This window comes from Heloderma suspectum, chromosome 1 (assembly GCF_057233095.1).
Source record: "Heloderma suspectum isolate Gila_16-S chromosome 1, 16-S_ref, whole genome shotgun sequence".
In the NCBI taxonomy this organism is placed as follows: Eukaryota; Metazoa; Chordata; class Lepidosauria; order Squamata; family Helodermatidae; genus Heloderma; species Heloderma suspectum.
Genome location: NC_139458.1, coordinates 229256238 through 229280630, shown reverse-complemented (window position 1 = coordinate 229280630; position 24393 = coordinate 229256238). Strand labels below are relative to the sequence as shown.

Genomic DNA, 24393 nt, shown 5'->3' with positions numbered 1-24393 from the left:
TTACAAGAAGTTCTGTCACTCATCTTGTACACTTAGGACTTTACCACAAAAGGCCATTTATCCCACAATGTACTGAGGCTTCTACTTCCAGATTCTTTGTGGGATTAAGATCACCTCCTTACATGGGCTGACACAACCTGTCTGTCTTCCTTGGCAAGTTATTGGCGAGTTCGATATGTTTCATTATACAGCCACTAGATGGTGTTTCTGTTATAGTACCATTACGGAAGTACACAGCAAGTAAAGCACTTCATAAGTGCTTCCTAGACAAAAATTGGACTTTCCCCATGCTTTGCAATAGCAGGATAAAGGTCATAAACCCTGGAGGTTGGTGACGTCGCGTACCGGACCTTCAAACATCCGTGAGTAATCAATCTTGATTGCACAGTATAAGCCCCATGTGGAGAAGCCCTTAGAATGTATAGACTAATATGGAGCTCCCTCAACTTGTGCAGTCACAACGCTAGGTCATATACAGATTGACTGAAAATAAAGAATCACTCATTCATGATCTTATTGTAGATGAGGGGGCCAACCTTGTGTGTATCACTAAAACCTGGGCAGGTGAATTAGGAGGGCCAGTCCTCATGCAGCTCTGCAGGATGTGAAGGCTTGTACCTGGTGTTGAGCTGTAGTGGTGTACCATCCACTCCACTGCCCAACAGCCTCTGTAACTGAGCTGGTGGAAGTGATTTCTGGCATGGTTTTGGAGAACCCAAGGACATTAAGTTTTCAGTTTCAGTCAGGCTTTGGTGGGTCCAGTTTAGGACTTCATGGCTTCCATGACAACCACTGACACATAGAACAAGACATGCCCTTGATCTGGTGTTTGCCATGGAGTGGGCTGGTAATGATCCATTGGTGGGGGAATTGGAGTTACCGTGTTGTCATGGTCAGATCATTTTCTGCTGAAGTTCCATCTGACTACTGCTGTTCCCCCATCCAAGAGAGGGGAACAGATTAGGCTGGACCACTACTGGAGGCTTATGGAATCTAAGAGATTTCTCAATGCCCTGGCAGATTTTCTGGTCAACATGGCAGGTGCTCCTGTCAAGGCTCTGGTCTCACTATGGAATGACCAGATGAGCAGGGGCCATCAACACAACTGCTTTCAGGTGCTCTCTCCATTCTCAGGGTGCCCAACAGGCTACTTGGTATTCTGAGGAAGTTTGGACAATGAAACAAGGGAGATGGCTAGAGTACAGGTGGCACAGAACTCGTAGTGAATATTATCAAACCAGGGTTTATTCTAAGCATTTTTTCAATTGCAGAAGAAACTGGTGCAGCCCTCCATCCCCAACGTGGGAGCACCTCCCAAAAATTTTCAAATGGAAAAAAAAGAAAAATATGAAAGAGGGAACAGTAAGTGAGAATGATTAGAGAAATTAAGAAAAAGAGACAGGAGAGAAAGAAGGCATGAAGAAAGTAAGGATAGGAAAATAAGAAGGGAAAATGCCTTGCAAATAAGAAGGGAAAATAAGAAGAAAATAAGAAGAAATAAGAAAATAAGAAGGGAAGATGCCTTGCAAAGAATGGGTGAGATTATGTTTCTGTCAGGGATGAGTCCAAGTGCCTTAAGAAGTTTGACAACTCTGATTCTGAATTCGAGTTGGAGCAAGTAGATCAGAGGCCAGGGGATGGACCCTCCCTAGTGAGCCAAGATGCTGGGAGAGATTCCTCCGAAGACCTTGACAAACAGACTAAGTCCCTGCCCCATCCTTCCACCATGAGAACTCACATTTCGGAGGAGGAGGAGGAGGTGGCGGCGGCGGCAGGGCATGACTTGAGAGATGCTAGGGCACATCTCAAAGCAAAGGGGGAAAAGTTGGGGGTGGGGCTCTAATGCTCCTCCAGGATAGCCAGTCTTGGAAGCCAGTGTAGGAGGAAGCCACCCTAAGGGAGGGGCATTGCTGTGAAGCAAGTCTGGCCATGAGGTTCATGCCCAAACTATTGACAAATCCACTACCCTCCGGTTTATCTCCTCTAATTACAGATCGCAGATTAGTTGTTTAGGGGCCTGAGGGAGACTGAGAGTTTTCTGGAATGTATTGGTTAACTATCACCTGGTTGCTGATATTCCCTTTGGGGGCAAGGTACTTGAGAGGTTAGCGGCAGCTCAACTGCAGATGTTCCTGGAAGAAACATTATCAAGATCCCTTTCAGTCTGGTTTCAAGCCTGGATGTTTGCCCTCGTTGATTATCTTTATTGGGAGAGAGACAGGGGGAGTGCGAACCTGTTGATTCTCCTTGATCACTCTGCAGCTTTTGATGGTTGGATAGTCTGAATGAGGGTTTTGGGGAGACCTATAAAAAGACCCCCTAAAAGCCTCTAGACTTGTATTTAAGAAGACCCCATATCTATATTCCAGACCCCTGGCTCATGGGCAAGAAGACCCTGAAATTGTGATTCTATGCTAATTGATGTTACGGTATTGTAATACCTCCAACTAAGACTTTATAGGACTACCTTTGAAAGAAAAACAATGCAGCTGTCTTTTACAAGAGAGACATGTAAAAGACTGATTTTTTACATCATGACTTTTTTACATCATGACTCAAAGAAATGTTGCTCCACGGAGCAGAGCAAGTCATGATGAACTGTGCTAGCAGAGATGTGGTTATGAGCGAAAGAACAGAAGAACAGACCATGCTCAGATACCAGCTAAGGGGGGCGGGGGGAGAAACCTGGTAAAGCAAATCATGTGCCTGATAAAAAAGGCTGAAGCATATCCTTTCTCCAAGCCTCTTGGTTAAGGAGTCATAACAAAAGCATGAACCAAAGTGTAAAAGTCGATGTGAACAAATATGATGGAAGATGACTGTGAGTTCAAGGAAGATGTACCTTGGAGAAACACATCAATCAAGATAACATGCCCAGACAGTAGATGTCTTAGAAAGTCTCAGATTACTGATAATGCCTGAAATGTTCCCAAATCAGATAGGCATAAAACATATTGTTGGAAGGGGCTGAGAGACACCTCATTTCGGATTGGTGAATGGGTGGATTAATCACCCACACACCTTAATTTGATTGGTAGATGGTTGTCTCATCACTCATTGGGGCTCCCACCTCTTGCCAGAACAAGTGTATAAAAGCACAGGGAGTGAGAACTCTGCATGTCTTTTTTCTATCTTTTCCTTTGCTTCGCTCTCCAGCTGCTTCGGCTTTGATTTTTACTGCATTACTGGACCCAAGGATTTTGGTAAATATGGATCTTTTTAGACGCTTAGACTTTAGAACTTGCAAATAACTTTAACCTCTTTCTTTCTGATGCCCAGAGGAACTTAGTAATGCTTTAGCTTAGCTTTTTACATTCAAGTAATGTGCAGGAGGAAGTAAAAGAGAGAGTTAGCAATTTTAAACATGTTTTAGTTTAGCTTTGAACTGAAAGTAGAATGCAGGAGGGTGTGGGACGGGGAGTTTGTAAGTCATATTATCCAAACAACAATGTTAGAAGCTCAAGTTGTTATCTTGCTTGTTATATATGTAGCGCCAACTTGGTAAACTGCAATTCTTTTAGGGCACAAGCCTATGGCCACTAGACAGCAGCTAGATGGCTACAGGATTGATTGGTTCCCAGAGAATTGCCTCCCCACCCCCCACCGCCTTGTAGGCAGCATGGATCGTCCCTGCGCTTTGCACTTGTAAGAGCAATGTGGAGTGGGGGAAAACGGGGTGTTCCGGGGGGCAGGGCGGGGAGTTTGTAAGTACTGGTACACTTCCTATGTGTCGTCCGGCCTCCCCACCCCACAATTTGATGTCCCGCAGCTAGATAGCCGAAATCAGCCATCTAGCTGCAAATGCAGGGCGGCTGGAGCACCGAGAAGATGATCCCCTCCGTGCTCCTCCCGCCATGCATTGGATAGGCGGTCACCTCCAGGTTTGGAGGAGGCCGACTATCCTCATAGGATTGCTCCCTTAGTTAATCTTATATTTATGTTACTTTCTCTTTCACCACTGATAATGTAATCCTATAAAAAACTTCTAATGCTCATATAACCCCGTGCTATCTTTTATTAATTTTTGTTATTTTCTTAAATAAAGCATTTAAGAGATTTCAATTTACTTTTGAGTCTGTGTTAATGTTTGCCTGTTTGTACTTAACTTGGTTACCCACTGGACTGTCTAAAACCAAATTGGTGTAGGTTCTGAAGTTAATCAGGATCAAATCAACAACTGACTCCCCAGAAAACTAGACTAACATAAAAACAAACACTCCTTCCATGAGTAAAGTAGAATCATAGAATAGTAGGGTCGGAAGGGGCCTACAAGACCTTCAACTCCAACCCCCTGCTCAGTGCAGGAATCCAAGTCAGAGCATCCCTGACACATGGCTGTCCAGCCTCATCTTGACTAGGCTCCCCTGGGTCCTACTCCAAGGGTCTTTGCTGTAGCCCTGTGTGGAAGCAGCTTCCTTTAAAGGGGAGAGAAATAGGGATCATTCTCTGTCTGATTTGTTTGGGATAGCTCAAGCTGTATTAGTAGCAGTTGCCACTGGTGAAGGGAAAGAACCTTTGAGAGGAGGAGCTTAAGGCTTTGGGGGAAGCAGGATCTTCTTCCTTAAGGACAAGGAGTAGAATCTTTCCAATAAATCATTGTAGGCTTCCCTTTGGACATCTCTACACTTGCAGTTTATTGCACATTCATGATTGGCCACTCATGGAAGTTTGTGGGTCCATTACACTACATTCTCCAGTGATTTCCCCGCCATTTCCCCCTGCCTATCCTATGTTATCCCCAAATGGAGAAAAAATGCAGCATTTTTTCAGCCTGCGCAACAAGAGCAGCCTGTGTACTTCTCTCATAGTGTGAAAAATCAGCTTTGTTTGGGGTTGCTGGGGCATGGTCATGATGACGATGGCAGTGACGTCTGGGTGATAGGCATCCTGACCTGCCGGCTTGCTGCCCCGCCAGCTTGCTGCCATGCCATGACTAAATGCAATGCGCTGACTTTTTCTCTCAACTTTGGTTGCTTACTCCACAGCACAGAATGGCCAGCATGCTGGCATGCCAGCATTCCAGCAGTTCACTGGGAAACCAGTGCCTGTGGGGGCAGGGTTCAGGCAGTTCAGTGGAGGTTGCTGTCCATCTGCATTGCATGTCAATCATAACCAAACCACCAGTAATCTGCAACGGGAGGGAAAGGGGCAAGAACCAGGGACAAATTGTCACAATGCCCCAGTGCATGTAATGGCTTTTTCTGGAAAAGTAGCCACCTCATGAAAAGGTAAGGAGCAGAATATAATGAGATAGAAACTCTGTAAAGGAGCCCGATCTAATCCCGCAATGAAACGCAATGGAGAAAGCCTTGGTATTTCTGCCCTCTTGTGATGAACCCCTTTGTATAATCATGTTTGATAAGGGGTTTTTTGTTTCTTTTTTTTAACTAAGGACATTTCTTGATCCCAGTGCCAAATAAGAATTTGTATGAGGTGTAACTGTTAATATGGGGCACAAATCAAGTGGTTTGCCACTTCTCTACATTGAGAAGGTTTAACATTTTTGTTTCTTCTGTTGGCTTGAGCCAGGGTCAGGGAAGGCTATTGTGCCATGCCATGCCCATATTGAAAAGCATACGTCCTCCGTGGATTCCTGGATAGGAAGAACACTGATGCTTACAATGTTAATTTACAGAAAAAGCTCTGTAAAACCCTTGTGCTGCTAAAGTGCTCATGGACACAAGAGAGATAAAAGTTTTTGTCTGCAACCAATGTAGGGAATCCAAGGAACCAAAGGTCAGAAGGGAGAGCCTTTTGTGCTGACTCCAGAATTAACCGTACAATTCAGGGTAAGTATGTGAAGCAATTATAAACTGATGAGATTTTGTGCATAATTATTGTGTTTTCCTGGTGGAGAAATGATGTGTTTCCACATCTTCTTCTAAAAGGTTAGAGAGCCTCAGCTGTTCCTGTATATGTGAGAAGACCCTAACATCCCAGTTATGTTCTGCAGCCTAATTTTCAGGAGGAAGTCCCTGCTGCCTTTTCATTACATTGTCAATTGTAGGCTGGCTCTGGATATATTAAAAATCTCCCAGTATCTCATGTTCTAATACAGTATTTATACCTCATGCATTAAAAGCGAAACAGCCATCTGTGCAGGCTCTGTAGCTTTCATTTATTATACATAACAATATGTTTCTTTTTGTTGAAGGAAAAGTACTTTTGCAGGGGCTGTTTTCATACAACCTTCTTACTATATGAAGTGGGCAGCCTGAAACAAATTGTATATAGGTTATGATTAGCTATTATGTCTGTATAGGAAAGAAGTATTTTTGTATATTAATGGTTGAATTTTGTTTATTTATGTTACTTATGTCATACTTCTGAACTTTACTTTTCTATTAACTTTTAATGTTTGCATTTCACACATGATCATAGACATTTTAAATAATGAGAGCTTCTAAAGAAATTGTGTCTGTGTACCCTTTTATTTTGCTTAGTAGGAATTGTTTGTGTTAGAACTGTGTATAGTATTTACTCTTTTAAATTATCTTTCTCTAGGGAGACCCTGGGAATCCAGGATTGATGGGCTTCCCTGTAAGTAGGATAGCCACAAGTAACAATTATACAATAATAGTAGTCATGTAAAAAAAAAAAGTATACAATTTGAAATTGTAAAAAAAAAATAATTCTTGACTTATAGGGACCGCAAGGTGCCCCTGGTTTGGTGGGTGTATTTGGTCCAGTTGGGAACCCAGGTCTACCTGTAAGTATTATGAAATGCAGAGATTATAATATCTGTTTGGAAAAAGTACTTCAGTTATTTTTCTTTAGCTGCTCTGGGGAAATACTAGAGTAATGCAGCACCACAATATCCAGAACTGTGTGTCTGTTGGGCTGTGGATGGTCACAAAACTCAGAACTCCTTGAGTTAGGAAGTTGCTTTCTTAATAAGCATAAAAACTAAAATGAAAAATGAAAAATGAAAGGCTAGTAAAAAGCTAAAAATAATTTTAAAATGTTTTGTAGAACCACATATTCTAGGTGTGTGTAATATATGTGTGAAGTAACTGACTTTTTCTATGTAGTTATATGAACTGAACACTCCTAAGTGTTCTTTCTAAAACTTGCATTCTAAAAAAATTAATAAATTTCAGGGGCCTCCAGGAACACCAGGATCTCCAGGACTTAAAGTAAGTATTTTTCTGATTCTTGGGCTCATCTTGAGTCCACAGAACATGATCCAAAGGTCTGTTGAAATATCTGTTGGGCTGGTTATCATCAACACTGCTGTAGATGGATATTAGGTTGAAGGAGAAGTTTAAGCCATTATCCCATCCTTAACTATTGGGACACAGTGGAATAAATATGTATTAAAAATAAGTTAGGGTGCAATCCTATCAGGATTACTGTTGGCCTCTGAACTTGGAGGCTCATGGGAATACTATGCTGAGCAGGAAGAGTGCAGAGGCCAATCTGTATTTTAGCTAGACAGACATTTTGCCCATCTAGCTGGGGCTGTGTGGAGGAAGAGGGAAGGAGGCTGGGGCAGATGCAGGATTCTTCAAAAGCCATCCCCCCCAGCATCCTCCCTTCTCTACCCACAGAACTTCCCTTTTCCCCTCCTCTTTGATCTCAGAACCTGCATTTGTGAGCTTGTAGAGGCAGCCGGCGAAATTCTCTCTGTGCCGGCTGTGAGCGGGAGGGGGAAGGGGCAGGCAGCTCCGATTCCCAGCTCTGAGGTCATAGTGCTGTCTACAACCTTGGCTCTTGGACTCTGTCTAGGGGCCATAGGATTGCTGTCTTAAATGCAGAAAACTATGAGTATTCAATGCTGATTCACAGAAATAAGTATTTAAAGTTGCACTGACTTTTCCTCTGAAGACAGTTTCTGGCTACTGGATAACCAGGTAGAAAGGCTAATAAAGGGTCTTATAATTCATTATTTTCAATCAGCTTATAGGGGAGTTTTTGTCCCAGTGGTTATGCTTTCATCAGCAGGGCCTAACAGCAAGAGTATAAGGTTTTTGAAGGCTCTGTAATCATGATGAATTTGCCCATAAGCTACAATGCAGAGAAGAACTGAGGCAGGAGGGTGTTGGACGGCCTGCAGCTAGTACTGGTCTAAAAAGAGCAATTAGATATTATGAGTCAGACTTACTGTGCTCAGTGAAAATTATCTTTACATATTTACTTGACAATAGCAATAGCAGCCAAGCTAAACAAAAAACAACACTCTACATGGCTGGCCAGAGAAGTGCCCTCACCCCGCGCCCGGCTTGCCTGGCCGCAGGGGGGGGGGGCTGTTGCAGGTGGCGGGGGGAGGACGGGACAAGGGCGAAGGCCATTGGCCTTCGCCCCTGGGGTCACCAAGAGGCAGGTCAAGCTGGCCACTATTTAGGCCGCGCTGCCCCGCAGCCTCCTCATTCCGGCTATTCCAGCTCCCTCCCTCCCGCCCTTACTGCAGTGCGGGTTGTTTACTGGTCGTCCTATTTTGGGGGCCGAGTACGAATTTTGGCTCGTAGCCGCATTGGTCAGGCTTTGGGGTTTTTTGCCTACTTCGCACTGCAGTTCCAATATTGAGCTGCATACTTTAAGCTAGTACCCAACGATACGAACCTCTGGTCACATAGCTGCACCGGCGGCTCTGGAAGGGCTCTCCACTGGAGGAGTGGACAGGTGAGCTTTCGTAGGCACCGTTTCAAGTGACTGGTAAGGCCCGAGGCTTCCGGCTCAGGGTTTTGTGGCCCCAGTTGGGAGATATGGCTTACCTTTGAGGCCAACCCTCCTCAACCACTCGGGTTCTGTGGCTTGAGGGGAGGTGACAGGGGAAGGTCTCCCAGCCCAGAACTGGGTATGTCTGATTGGTGGGCAAGGGTGGACGCCTCGCCACAGACAACGCATGCCTCACTCTACACCTGTCGTGTTGGTCTTGTTGGTGGTGTGCCGGCCGGTGCTTTCTTTGCAGATTGTAATCTATCAATAAATGTGGCCCTGTTTATCCCAAATTGATTGGTGTCGTCTCGTCATTTCTCCCCTGTCCACTCACAACACCTGCTTGCTTCTATTCTTTCCCTTTTCTTTCTGACTCTACTGGCCTAAACCCCATTTATAGCACTTATTCCAAGGAGCCTACTTTTTAGATCATATAAAACCATGATTCAGTAGCCAGCCAGCCCCTTAACAGAATCTTCTCCCTGGAAGTTCTAGGACTAGTGAGGGAAACACTAAAGAAGGGGAAATGGGTCAGCCTCTACCCCTTTTAAATGTGTTGCTAGGATCAACTGGAGAAGCCATTTTACTTACTTGGACTGGCAGCAGTCTGAGAGAGAATTGAAATTGTATCTTAGTCTGATAGTTCTTTGGCTACCCATCCTGTTGTTTACTGGAACACTTAATTATTTTGTCAACAAGGAGCATGAGTTCCTTTCACTTGCATTGTGCCACCAACAACTACCCATTCTGATGGAAGATAATCCATAGGAGCATACCAGTAGCCTGGCATGAGGCAATTTACCATCAGTAAAGAAAGTGTTCTTACTTTATACAGGAGTTACAGGGTGCAGGCCTACTCTGCTGGATCATCACCTTACTGTGGTGAGTGGGCTTGTGTGTTCCAATGAACCCTGTGAGCGAAGCTGTTGGGAGTTATGTACTCCCAGCAGGGTTATCCATGGCAGCAAGGTCAAGGGGGAGGAACCAGACAAAGAATGATCCAAGAAAGTCCTCAACGGCAGAACAGGCGGAAGATAACAAGGTGTATGTTACAACGGCTGAGAAGGCGGATGAAGGCTGCAGCAGATAAAGGACCACCAATTGTCATGATATCCATGTAGGGATGGGGGAGAATTTCTCCCCAAAACTTTGGGGGGCCGAGTGCCAACGCATTCGGTCCTCCGAAGGTTCGGGGAGAAATTCTCCCCCCCCCCCAGGATGGGACTTACCTTTTACGAATGTCGCTCCCGGCGGCAGGTCCCGGTGGCGGTTCGGCAGGTCTTCGTCAGGGGCGGGGGCGGCAGCCGGTCTTTTGACCGGCTGCCGCCGCCGCCATTACAAGAAAAGTAAAAAAAAAAAAAAAACGCCCCTGTGATAGGCTACATAACGATTAACATAGCCTATCACGGCTAGTTTTGCAAAGTCAGCCGTGATAGGCTACGTTAATCGTCACGTAGCCTATCACGGGTGACTTTGAAAAAAAAAAAAAGTGCGTACGCAACTGGCGGCCCCCATAGGGAGCCACCATTCACGTTCCTTATTTGGTCCCTGTAGTCTACATAAAGATTTACGTAGAGTACGGCGAAAATAAGGGCAATCTGGAAGCCCCTAGTCATGGACCGGCACATGGGCGGTGGATACAGATTCAGTTGTCCTGACTCAAGGACTGAGGCAGTTGAGTAGTTCGGCAGCTATATCCACGACTGAGCAGTCCTATTCAGGATCCACTCTGCTCTCCTCATATGGGGAGGGGGCTAGAAAAGGTGCCCTAAACATAGTCTGCCTCATCTTCTCCCTGACTGGATTACCGCGTCCAGTGGGGTCACCATTTAGCGGTCACAAAAGACAAATGAACTTTGGAACACGGAATATACAGACACTGCTGGACAATACAGATAGTGAACGCCCTGAACGCAGGTCTCCCATTATTGCAAGGGAGCTGAAACGTTTTAACATTGACATAGCAGCACTCCAAGAAACTCAAAGAGTAGGAGAGGGACAACTGAAGGAAGAGAAAGGAGGTTACACCTTCTTCTGGAAAGGACTGCCTGAACAAGAACAACGAATACATGGAGTAGGCTTTGCTATTAAAAATGATCTTATGAAGCTCTTGTCAGAAGTTCCTACTGGCACTAATGAACGACTCTCAACCCTCCGAATAAAACTCGCCAAAAACCAGCAGGCAACTATTCTAAGTGCCCATGCACCAACATTAGATGCTGATGAAGACATCAAGGAAAATTTTTACTCCCAACTGGACACCATCTTATCAGAGATACCTAAGGAGGATAAAATCATCCTCCTAGGCGATTTTAATGCAAGAGTTGGGTGTGATTCTGATTTGTGGCCAGGGACCATTGGGAAAGGAGGAGTCGGCAATAGCAACCAGAATGGAATTCTACTTCTGACTAAATGTGCAGAGCATAATCTTGTCATTACCAACACACTTTTTCGTCAGAAAAATAAATTTAAAACATCATGGAAGCACCCTCGGTCGAAGCACTGGCATCTTCTAGATTATGTAATTGTCCGTGCCAGAGATCGCTGCGATGTACGCCTCACTAGAGCCATGGCGAGTGCTGACGACTGCTGGACAGACCACCGATTAATTCGTTCCACGATGGCCATTAAGATTGTCCTTCAACGTAGGCTCCAGGGAAGAAAACCAAGGCGTAAAATGAACACCCAAGCCCTTCAAGGCCCTGTTAAGCGAGCCTGCTTTCAAACAACCCTCAAGGAACATCTACCTATGGAAACCCCTGAAAATGTCGAGGAACACTGGAATAAACTGAAGACCTCCATTATCGCAGCCTGTGAACAAACTATCGGATACCAAACTAAGAAACATCAGGACTGGTTTGATGAGAATGACAGGGAGATTGAACATATTATTGATAAGAAAAGGAAAGCTTTCCAAATATGGCAAAAAGACATCAACTGTGCCGCTAAGAAAAAAATCTACACCAGTGCAAAGGCTGAGGTCCAAAGAAGAACTAGAGAACTTGAGAACATCTGGTGGACAAAGAAAGCTCAAGAAATTCAGCATTTTGCAGAAGCGCATGACACACAGGGCTTTTTTTAATGCCACAAAGGCCATCTACAGACCACCAAACCATGGTACAAACCCCTTACGCTCAATAGATGGTGCCAAACTTCTAATGGACAAAGAGTCTATTGCACTGCGTTGGAAAGAGCATTACCACAACCTCATTAACCATAACTCTATTGTGGCTGATGAGGTTTTCTCGCAAATCCCACAAAAACAAACCAGAGATGAGCTTGCAGTATCCCCTAGTTTCGAGGAAGTCAGTAAAGCCATTAACCAAATGAAAAATAATAAAGCTAGTGGACCTGATGGGATCCCTGTTGAAGTCTTTAAAGAAGGTGGGCCTGAAGCTACACAACAGCTTCACAAGCTCATCGAAAAAATCTGGATCAGGGAGGAGATCCCAGCAGACTTCAGGGATGCCATAATTATCACTGTCTTTAAAAAGGGTGATAAAACAGATTGTGGAAACTATCAAGGCATCTCCCTTCTAGCTACAGCAGGCAAAATCCTGGCAAGGATCCTCACAAACCTCTTTCTACCTATCTCAGAAGACATCCTCCCTGAATCCCAAAATGGCTTCCGCCCTTCCAGGGGGACAGTGGATATGATCTTCACCGCACGACAGCTCCAAGAAAAATGCAGGGAGCAAAACCAACCCCTGTACATGGCATTTATTGATCTGACTAAGGCCTTCGACTCTGTAAATCGTACTGCTCTCTGGACCATCCTTCTGAAAACCGGATGCCCTAATAAATTTGTGAACATCTTGCGGCTTCTCCATGATGACATGACGGCAACAATCTTGGATAACAGTGGCTCTCAAAGTGATCCATTCAAAGTGGGATCATGCATTAAACAGGGATGCATCATTGCTCCAACCTTATTCGCTATCTTCGTCACTATGATTCTACACCTTGTTGAAGGGAAACTTCCCCCTGGTGTAGAAATCAGATATCGAACACATGGAAAACTTTTTAATCTCAGTAGGCTGAAAGCAAAAAGTAAGGTAATTACATCCTCTGTCATAGAACTTTAATATGCTGATGATAACGTAATCTGCGCACATTCAGAGGACAGTCTACAAACTATCCTAAACATCTTCGCAGAAGCATATGAAAAGCTCGGCCTCTTGCTTAACATCAAAAAACCCAAAGTGCTTTACCAGCAAGCACAAACCAATCCCTCTGTAGCACCATCAATCCAGCTTAATGGTGTGATGCTGGAAAATGTCGATGACTTTTCTTATCTTGGCAGCCATCTCTCCACCAAAGCCGACATCGATGCTGAAATTCAGCATCACCTGAGCTCTGCGAACTACCAACCTTACTGTATGCCTGTGAAACATGGACCATCTATAAACGCCACTCCTGAATAGCGATGGCGGAGAATTCCACCACGGATTTCAGTGAGGCCGAATGCACTGGCATTCGGCCCCAAGAAATCTGTGGCGGAACAGCCTGCCCCCCCGCAGATTCCCCCCAGGACGAGGCTTACCTGGGGCAGATGTTCCGGACAGCCGAGGCTCCAGCGGTGGCGGCAGCAGCTGGTCTTTCGACCGGCTGCCACAGCCGCCATTTGCATCTGCGTCTTTGCCGTGATAGGCTACATAAGTATTTACGTAGCCTATCACGGCTGGGGGAAAAAAAGGCGTATGCAAATGGTGGCAGCTACGGCGGCCGCCATTTGTGTTCTCTATTTTTCGCCATTTTAGTCTACGTAAATATTTACGTAGGCTATTACGGCGAAAAAAAGGGGAACACAAATAGCGTAGTGGGCGCTATTTGCGTTCCTTTTTTCCCCACTGTTTTAGCCTACGTAAATATTTACGTAAGCTATTATGGCAGGGGAAAAAAAGAATGCAAATAGCACCCACTACGCTATTTGTGTTCCCCTTTTTTTTCGCCGTAATAGCCTACATAAATATTTACGTAGACTAAAATGGTGAAAAGTAGGGAATGCAAATGGTGGCCTCCGTAGCCGCTGCCATTTGCGTACGCTGTTGTTTTTTTGCCCAGCCGTGATAGGCTATGTAAATACTTACATAGCCTATCATGGCTGCCTGCCTGGACGCAAATGGTGGCAGCTATGGCGGCCGCCATTTGCGTCCGCAGCAGCCTGTCCACGGCCGGAACTACGGCTGCGGACAGGTCTGGCCGGCTGCGGAGCGGAGCGGAGCCAGCTGGGCAGGATTCCGGGGGGGAGGACCGGATCGCCTCCCTCCCCTGTCGAGGATTACGGGAGGAGGGACGAAGCACCTCCCCCCCATTGCGAATGCAATCTGCGAAAAGGTAAGTGACTTTCGTACATCCCTACTCCTGAATTTTCTAAAAATTTCACCAACGCTGCCTCCGAAAAATTCTGCAAATTACTTGGGAAGACAAACGGACTAATGTGAGCATACTGGAAGAAGCAAAGACCACCAGCGTTGAAACAATGATTCTCCAACATCAACTTTGCTGGATCGGCCATGTTGTTCGAATGCCTGATGATCGTCTTCCAAAGCAGTTACTCTATTCCCAATTTATGAATGGAAAACGGAATATTGGTGGACAGCAAAAGAGATTTAAAGATGTTCTTAAAGCTAATCTAAAAAAATGTAACATAAGGATTGAGAACTGGGAAGCTCTAACTCATGAGCGTTCCAACTGGAGGTCAGCCTATATTAAAGGTGCTATGGACTTTGAAGAAGCACGAGTACAGAGCGAAAGGGAGAAACGAGCTCGGCGGAAGGCACTTCAGGCAAACTCTCACCATGACCACCTTCCACCTGGAAACCTATGTCCTCATTGTGGGAGGCTGTGTAGATCCAGAATCGGCCTTTACAGCCACCTGCAGACCCACTGCTAGAGATTAATGTGTTGATTGACCTATCTTCTATGACTCTGTCTAATCCTTTTAAAGAATTATCTGTATAGACTCTATCTTTGGAAGACAATCTTACTTGGTCATGAGTGATCGCCATGATGATGATGACAGGGTGCAGGAAAAAATGCATATCAAAGCCATCGGAATTATTATTTAGGCGGTTTTATGACATTCTAGATTTATTTGTAAGTATGCATTGAATGTTCTACCTCTTAATGGTCTGAGAACAGAATTAAGAGATGTTATAGGAAACACCAAACTCCAAGGGATTCATCTACATGATAATTTATAACCTAAATTCATAATAGAATTATTTTAATTGGTTGTAAAATAGGTATATATATTTACACTGATGCTATTGAAGCCACAGTCCCCAGATGGTCATTTGGTCAAGTGCTCCATTTGTCTGAAGATATTCAAGACATGTTTGTTAACTGTCATTTCAGGGCAACAGAGGTCTTGGCTTTTATGGAGAAAAGGGTGACAAGGTAAAAGGAATCTAATTACTTTGCATGTATTTATTTATTATTACATTTCTATACCTCCCAATAGGCGGAGCTCTCTGGGCAGTTCACAGCAACTAAAACCACGAAATGCATAATAAAATGCAATATGAAATGTAAAAGCTTAAAACTACATTTGTTGTTGTTGTTCAGTCGTTCAGTCATGTCCGACTCTTCGTGACCCCATGGACCATAGCACGCCAGGCCTTCCTGTCCTGCGCTCTCTCCCGGAGCGTGCTCAAGTTCATATTCATTGCATCCGTGATGCTATCTAGCCATCTCATCCTCTGCCGTCCCCTTCTCCTTTTGCCTTCAGTCTTTCCCAGCATCAGGGTCTTTTCCAGGGAGTTTTCTCTTCGCATTAGGTGGCCAAAATATTGGAGCTTCAGCTTCATTATCTGTCCTTCCAATGAGCACTCAGGGTTGATTTCCTTTAGGATGGACTGATTTGACCTCCTTGCAGTCCAGGGGACTCGTAAGAGTCTTCTCCAGCACCACAGTTCGAAAGCATCAATTCTTTGGCGCTCAGCCTTCCTTATAGTCCAGCTCTCACAGCCATACATTACTACTGGGAAAACCATAGCTTTGATTAGACGGACCTTTGTCGGCAAGGTGATGTCTCTGCTTCTTACTATGCTGTCTAGGTTGGCCATAGCTTTCCTCCCAAGGAGCAAGCGTCTTTTAATTTCATGGCTACAGTCACCGTCTGCGGTGATCTTGGAGCCCAAGAAAGTAAAATCTGTCACTGCTTCCATTTCTTCCCCTTCTATATGCCAGGAAGTGATGGGGCCAGATGCCATGATCTTCGTTTTTTTAATGTTGAGTTTCAAACCAGCTTTTGCACTCTCCTCTTTCACCCTCAACAAGAGGCTCTTGAGATCCTCTTCGCTTTCTGCCATTAGGGTGGTATCGTCTGCATATCGGAGGTTGTTGATAATTCTCCCAGCAATCTTAATTCCGACCTCTGATTCATCCAACCCGGCATTTCTCATGATGTACTCTGCATATAAGTTAAATAAGCAGGGTGACAATATGCAGCCTTGTCGTACTCCTTTCCCAATTTTGAACCAATCGGTTGTTCCATCTCTGGTTCTTACTGTTGCTTCTTGACCTTCATACAGGTTTCTCAGGAGACAGGTAAGGTGGTCTGGTACTCCCATCACTTTAAGAATTTGCCACAGTTTGTTGTGATCCACACAATCAAAGGCTTTAGCGTAGTCAATGAAGCAGAAATAGACGTTTTTCTGGAATTCTCTTGCTTTCTCCATGATGCAGCGAATGTTGGTGATTTGATCTCTAGTTCCTTTGCCTCTTCGAAACCCCGCTTGTACTTCCAGTAGTTCTCGGTTCACATAAAGGTCCTGGTGGCAGTGAAACCCAGTGTGTGTGAGAGAACATGGTTCCTGCTGGGTGAGAAAGGCCTTAGAGAAGGGGAATTCTCATGGGAAATGCCACACCTGTCCTCCATCAATTTGATTAATGGCACCACATTCTGCAGTAATGAATTGCATAAATTAGTTGTGGACTGTGTAAAGACAAGACTTGACACTCCTGAATCCAATATCAATGGCTACTAGTTGTGATGACTATATATTACAGGGGTCGGCAACTTCTGGTGGTCCAGGGGCTGTTCTACCCCCACCCCCCAGACCTCTCCCCTCCACAGGCTCCACTCCCTGCCATTTCTGCTGCCGTGCTGAATTTGGCAGCAGTGACAGCAAAATACATCAATGGTTTGCCTGTGAATTTTGGCAGCAAACTGCTGCAGAGGATTAAAAAGGAACAAATTTAGCTTGTAACCACCCATTTTTTTGCTGCTGTGAATTTTGGCAGTGTGGCGGGGCGGGGTGTGGGGATATATATTACCCCTGATATATTACTTCCAGTATCAGAAGCAGTATGTCTCTGTATATCAGTTGTTGGGAAACATGAGTGGGAGGGTACTATTGCACTTATGTCCTATGTGTGGGCTTCCCACAGCCAGCTGGTTGGCCACTGTGTCAACTTTTGTCTGATCCAGCATGGCTCTTCTTATGTTCTTACTGCCAATCAAGTTCAGTGGTGAACTGAGCACAATTTCTAATATTATGAGATATGGGCTCAAGTTAATATTGGGCTCAAGTTACAGGAAGCCAGATTCCGACTGAACATCAGGAAAAACTTCCTGAGTGTCAGAGCAATACGGCAATGGAACCAATTACCTGGGGAGGTGGTGGGCTCTCCCACACTGGAGGCCTTCAAGACGAGGCTGGACAGCCATTTGTCAGGGATGCTCTGACTTGGATTCCGGCATTGAGCAGGGGGTTGGACTCGATGGCCTTGTAGGCCCCTTCCAACCCTACTATTCTATGATTCTATGATTCTATGGAGAAAAACTCTATCCACACCATTCATAATTTTATAAACCTCTATCATGCCTCCCCATGCCATTTTTGTTTCTAAAATAAAGCCTTTAACGCTCTCTTATATGGAAAGTACTCCAACACCTTCCCAACTCTATGGACTAAACTAGAAGTAATGTTAATTGCACTATTGCAATTAGTGTGCATGTTTTCTTTTGTTTTACTTATATGGCTACTGCATGGGAGGGAGAAGCAGGATCAGGACTATCAGGAGTTACTTTTTTCCCCTCCTCCACAATCCAGGGAAAAATACCCCCCCCCCCCAGTTGCTATAAACCTTGGGAGGGAAGCTCCCCACTGGTGCCATTAGGAACTTCAGTCCAGGATTGATTGATTGATTGATTGATTACATTTCTGTACTGCCCCATAGCCGAAGCTCTCCGGGCAGCTCACAAAAATTAATAGTATAATAGACTCACAGTAGCTTCATGGGGATAATTTCCATTGGAATAATGGTGCATCCCCTCCCCACCCACTACAGTCCCCACCCACTGCTTGAGGCCTCTCATGGTGGCTATTTAAATAAGAAAGAACATAACTTAATTGAAATAATATAATTAATGTTTTGGGCTCCTTCACACTGGGCTTTAATCGTGCTATGGAGATTGCTTACTCAAAGGAGTTTGCGGGTCCTGTACATGATGCAGCCCTCATCCAGGGAACCTTCTGCTCTTTGTGAGCTCTATTGCGTTGTTTTCCATGATGAGGAAAGTCCAGCAGCTTCCCTTCTCCCGCCATGGAGTCGACATAAATGAGGGTCTACAGTTTTAAGTCGCTTTGATTACAAATAAAACAACAGTGCCACCTAGTGGCTTTGTAATGAAACACATAGATCTCATTGAGAAGTTTAGAGGTTTTTTTAAGGCCACGTAGAAAGGACCTGAACTGATCCCACAAAGATTCAGGAAGCAGAAGCCCCAGTAAATTGCAGGACTTTTTAGCCTTGTGTGATGAAGCCCTATGTCTAGTTTTGTCCCATTAAATCCTTTTTGAGATGGGGTGACCAGAAATGCACAGTGTTCTGATCCATTTGCTGATCGCAGCCCATTATTATATCTATAGTACCAAATTGCCAAACTTCCCAAGTCTGAAAATCAGTATAAAATTGTGACTATCCCCTAAATGTTATTCACTCTCCTGTAGTTCAAAGTATATCCAATTTTGTTTAATCCTTGCTTATTTTGCTTGTTATACTTATCCATGTGGTCTTCCTGCAGGGTGATATTGGTCCCCGAGGCCCCCCTGGACTTCCATCAACTGGAGAGCTTGTCACTTCAACTGATGTAATTTCAAGTGAATATAAGGTAATTCAAAATATTACTGAAAATTACACAGAGTATTCATTTCACAGGGTATACAAACTAAGCAAAACATGATTCTTAATTCCTCTTTTTCATCAAAACAGTGAATATTATCCTGTGTCTGCAGCTTGCTTGTTGAAAATGAAATAATAGCAATCTGGCTAGATTTCCTTCAGGGTGTCAACACATTTTTTAGTTACCACCCTAATCCTACAGAACTATATCTTCTACTATTATCAAATAATTACAAAAGCATTTCAGAGTCATTGGTGAGGAGGGGGTGGGGATAATAGTAATCCCATATGAGAACATAAGATTTACTTTGTTGAATTAGATTAACTGAACAATCCTATGGTCCTACTTTGGTGGCAGGCCACTTATCTCATTGTAACATTGGTGTTACTTAGTTAGTGTCCTATGCACTCCCAGCACATAAGTTGATGAAAAGTAAATGTCATTAGAAAAAGTACAGAGTGCAGCAACAAAAGCCATATTCCCAGATCCACAGCAACACTACTGACTCCCACCAATCGCAGGTCAACAGGGTAAAGACCCCATCTCAGCTGGCTATGGAAGGGGCAAATCTGCTCAGGACTGGGGCTGGGCTAAAGTATTCGGCATTTCACAGGGTGGCCAAAAAAACCCTCTGAATCAATGTTTGTGGGGGCAAAGATTAGGAATGTTGGAGGATTCCATCTGGGTGATGAAATCTGCTGAGCTTTCCGCAGCTCAGCTCAACCTGTATGAGTCAAGCCAGCTTGCAGACTTCCACCTCTGCCACCGCCGCCATTGCCACCACTGTACACAACCTTCCCTCTCCCTGCCAGTGCCTACAGGGAGGGCAGGAGAGTTCCACGCAGCAGCTGCAATAGTGGTGGCAGTGGCAGGGAGGGAGTGGAGCTGTGATGCTGCCCTCCCTTTCTGCTGTTGTCGCCGCCATACACAACTCTCTCGCTCTCCATGCCAGTGCCCAGCGGTGACAATAGCAGCGGCAGACAGGGAGGGGAGCTGTGGCATTGCCCCCCCTTCCTGCCACCACTGCTTTTGCTGCTACCATGCAAAGCTCTTCCACTCTCTCTGCCAGTGCTGGCACCAGCAGAGAGACAGGGAGAGTTATGCATGGTGGCAACGGTTTTATTTATTTTTTTCCTCTAAAAATAGCCACAATTTACATATCTTGCCATTTTTAAAGGGGAAAAAGTAGAAATCTGTGACTTCCAGCTGGAAGCCCATGAACACAAGCTGAGCCAGGGGCTCCAGGAAATCTGCCGAGGCCTAAGAAGGCCAGATTTCCCTGCACCGGACATACCTAACAAAGGTTGAATCAAACTGGGGGGAGGGGGGTTTCTAAGAACTTTCTTCTTATGTGAGGTAGCCAACTTTATTTAAAGTCTTGGTGCTGCTTCAAATGAATGCTCAGCTTCCCACCACAGCCCACCTATGTTGCAGATTGGAACAGAACCCACTAGAGTGGCATATGCATGGCTTGTCAGAAAGGTCTACAGAACTGCCTGGCAAGAGTGGTGAAAAACTCAGTCGCTCCTTGCAATCTTGCTAGTGACACTTCCTGCCATCCTCCCTCCCTCACCATCCGCCCCTCTTCGGATCTATCATCCCCTCCCTAGACAGTGACACCTTTTTTCCCCACCTTCAGGGATTTGTGCATATTTAACTTTTTTTTTTTCACCTTCAGGGAGATTTGTGCAAATTTGCAGTAACTACTGCACTTATTCACAGTAACCACTGCACTTTAGCAAATTTGTGCAAATCTCTCGGAATGGTTTTTTTTAAGTTAAATATGTTCAAATCTCCCCAAAGGTGAATTTTTTTTTTTTGCACAAATCTCCCTGAAGGTGTGTGTGGGGGAAATCTACAAAATAGACTCAACTCTCCTAATGTGCACATTTGCACTCATTAGCGGAGTAGTGGAATAGGATGCTGAAGTTGTGCCGCAAAGGCCCATGAGATATGTGTCAGGAGTGGGTGGGAGGTCTAAGGGGGAAAGAAGCCACGGCAAGCCACAGAGCATCTGATCGTCTCTTGGGAGTAACATGGGTTAACAATTGAACAACCAATCCACTGTAGCTTATTTTCAGCATGGCTTATCATGATGTACAAACCAGCCCAGAGACTATTCATAAGCACCCTTTTGATCACACCATTTGAAGGGAAGAATAGGCAATTCTGTGTTTTCACAGAATCACTGTGGGTGACAATACTAGGCTGCAAAAGAAATTTAGTACTGGGGACAGACCAAAATATTCAGGGTAGTCTTGAGATGGAGAATGAATTCAGGGAGGCATCCAAAGGAGAAAGTGTTGTAGTGACATACAACATACAATCAAATTGAAATGCCTGGGCAAATAAAAACATGTTAACATGGCTCCAAATAGACAACCACTCTAATCCTTTCAGAATTGGTGCAATGTCTATCTAGACCAGGGGTGGACAACTTTTTCAGCCCCAAGAGCTACATGCAGTGCCATGGACCATACATGCTCACGCTTGCATGAACACACCATGACACACAAACAAGATGGGATTGCTGGGGGAAGGGGAGGCTAAAGCCTCATAGCAGCAGGGAAACAGCAATCTGAGCTGCAACAGAAGCACTGGGGGGAGTGAGAGGCTAAAACCTCGTCCCCATGTCCACTGATCCCAGTTGGGATTGCTGCTAATAGCAATGCAGAAACAACAATCTCGGCTGGATCATGATCAATTGTCTTGGGGAAGAAGGTGCATGGCGATGACTCTCCCCACTCTCCCTCTTCCCTAGCTTAGTTGGGTTCCCAACAGCCTGCCAAACAGCTGTTTGGTGGGCTGTTGTAAATGTGATTGAACTGGGGAAGAGGACACATGGAGAGAGTCATCCCTGCACACCCTCTTCCCTAGCACAATTACATCATCTTGGTGCAGAGGGAGATTTGGGGGCACCCTGGGCACCCATGGCAAGCCACACATGTTGCCACCCCTGACCTAGACAAACCAGTTAGAATTCTAGCCACCTAATTCTCTATTAGTAGAAGCTTCTGGGCCAACTTCATGAGGAGGTCCAGTTATAGCACATGACATTAATCCATCCTGGAGGTCCCCAATGCATGGATCACTGTAGCCAAATTATTCCTGTCTGCTGCTGGTAAACCAGCTGAAATTGGTCAAAGGTGCTCCTTCCCCTCCAGGAATGGGTCTAACCCCCTTTTAAATCCACCCAAATTGGTGGCCATTGCCACATCTTGTGGTAGTGAATTCCATTGTTTAACTATGTGGTGTGTGAAGAAGTACTTCCTTTTGTCTATCCTGAATCTGCCACCAGTCAGGTTCATGGGATGACCCCAGGCTCTAGTATTATGAGAGAGGGAGAAAAATGTCTCCCTATCCACATTCTCCACACCATGTGTAATTTTGTACACCTCTATCATGTCTCCCTTTACCCTCCTTTTTTCCAAGCTAAGCAATCCCAAATGTTGTAACTTTCCCCCTTAGGGGAGATGCTCCAGCCCCTTGATCATTTTAGTTGTCCTTTTCTACACTTTTTTCAGCTCATTTTTAAGGTATGGGGACCAGAACTGTACACAGTATTCTAACTGTAGTCACACCATAGGTTTGTATATGATATTGGCAGTTTTATTCTCAGTTTCTTTCCTAATTATGCCTAAGATGGAGTTTACTTTTTTTATAGCAGCCACACACTGGCTTGATATTTTTATCAAGCTGTCCACCACAATCCCAAGATCCTTTTCTTGGTCAGTCACTGCTAGCTCAGATCCACTGAGATTATACTTGAAGTTGGGATCTTTTGCCCTGACATGCATCATTTTACACTTGCTTACATTTAACCGCATTTGCCATTTTGATGCCATTCTCCCAGTTTGGAGAGATCCTTTTGGAGCTCCTCACTATCTGTTTTTGTTTTAACCACCCTTAATAATTTAGTGTCATCAGCAAACTTGGCCACTTCACTGCTTACTCCTACTTCCAGATAATTTATGAACAAGTTGAAAAGCATTGGTCTCAATACAATTGATTGAGACCCTGTGGGACCCCACTATTTACGTATCTCCACTGTGAGACTTTACCATTTATGCCTCCTCTCTGCTTTCTGTTCTGTCTATGTGTTTATTGACACTCTCAAAGTATTCTAAAAGGTTAGTGAGACAGGACTTACCTTTGTGGAAGCCATGTTGATTCTTTTTCATCAGGGCCTGTCCTTCTATGTGCTTACTAATTTTATCTTTAATAATTGCCTTCAACCAATTTACTTGGAACAGATGTTAAGCTAACTAGCCTGTAATTTCCCAGATCCCCCCTGGATTCCTTTTTGAAAATTGGTGTTACATTGGCCATCTTCCAGTCCACTGGTACAGAGGCTGATCTTAGGGACAGGTTGCATATTTTGGTTAGAAGATCAGCATTTTTATATTTGAGTTCTTTTGAGAACTCTGGAATGGATACCATCTGGGCCTGGTGATTTATTTGCTTTCAATTTATCAGTAAGGTTAAGAACTTCATCTTTTGTCACCACTGTTTGCCTCAGTTCCTCAGACTCCCTTCCTGAAAACATCTGTTCAAGCACAAGTGTCTGTCCTTTATCTTCTGCAGTGAAGACGGAGGAAAAGAATTCATTCAGCTTCTCTGCAATCTCCTTGTCCTCCTTCAGTACTCCTTTAACTCCACTGTCATCCAATGGTCCAACTGCCTCCCTAGCTGGTTTTCTGCTTCTGATATATTTAAAAGAATTCTTTATTCTTGGCCTTGATGTTGTTAGTGATATGCTCTTCAAAATGCTTTTTTTGCACCTCTTATTGTCGGCTTGCATTGCCGTTGTGCAAACTTTGTTTTCCTCACTTGGGCAAGATTTCAATTTTCTGAAGGAGCCTCTCTTTTCTCTAATAGCTCCCTTAATACTGCTCATTAACCATGCTGGAGATCTCTTGGACTTGGTGCTACCTTTCCTAACCTGTGGTATACATTTTAGCTTAGCTTCTGTTTTAGTGGTTTTCTCCAAGCATTTTGAAGGGATTTAACCCTCTTGACTGCCTCTTTCAACTTCCTTTTCACCAATTCCCACATTTTAGGGAAATGTGACTGTGTTGGACTTCCTGGGCAATTTCCCACTTAGATATATATGACATCTGATAGCACTGTGGTCACTGTTTTATTATATTTATTATATTTTATTTATATTTATTAATGGTATAAAAACCATTTTTGCTCTGACTAAAAAAAAATATTATAAATGGTAACATTTTTTTATACGGTTTATTGCCTTTTTGGCCAATCAGGCCATCCGCACACGGTAACATTTTTTAGTGAGAGCAATGTGATTGAAGATGCTTCCTTATTTTTGAAAATCTTGGTTTAACACTTTGTGATACAGCAATTCAAAGGTCTGGTTCTAAGTTCAGTTTATTTTGATACTTGGTTTTAATGGCTGTCATAGCTGAAAAAAACACCTCGCAAAGATACGTAGAGCCCAATTGGAAGAAGTGCGTTGTTGGCTGCACTTACTAAATCATGATACTCATTTTTCAATCCCATCCACCAATTATTCAAAAGTTTTTGTTGAAATTCATCTAGTAAACTTCCATCTTCCCCAATGTCAATCAGTTGTTCTT

The 24393-nt window shown here is 44.3% G+C and overlaps 1 protein-coding gene across 1 annotated transcript in view; it reads left to right on the top strand.

The window, feature by feature from the left end:
• COL4A2 (collagen type IV alpha 2 chain) overlaps nt 1-24393 on the top strand; it is a 396880-nt gene that overhangs the window by 168326 nt on the left and 204161 nt on the right. Inside the window, exons 8-13 of the mRNA XM_084820997.1 lie at nt 5718-5789; nt 6505-6540; nt 6647-6709; nt 7101-7136; nt 15019-15060; nt 18695-18781. Of these exons, the coding sequence (XP_084677123.1) occupies nt 5718-5789; nt 6505-6540; nt 6647-6709; nt 7101-7136; nt 15019-15060; nt 18695-18781 (336 nt within the window). The remainder of the gene's footprint in view (nt 1-5717; nt 5790-6504; nt 6541-6646; nt 6710-7100; nt 7137-15018; nt 15061-18694; nt 18782-24393) is intronic.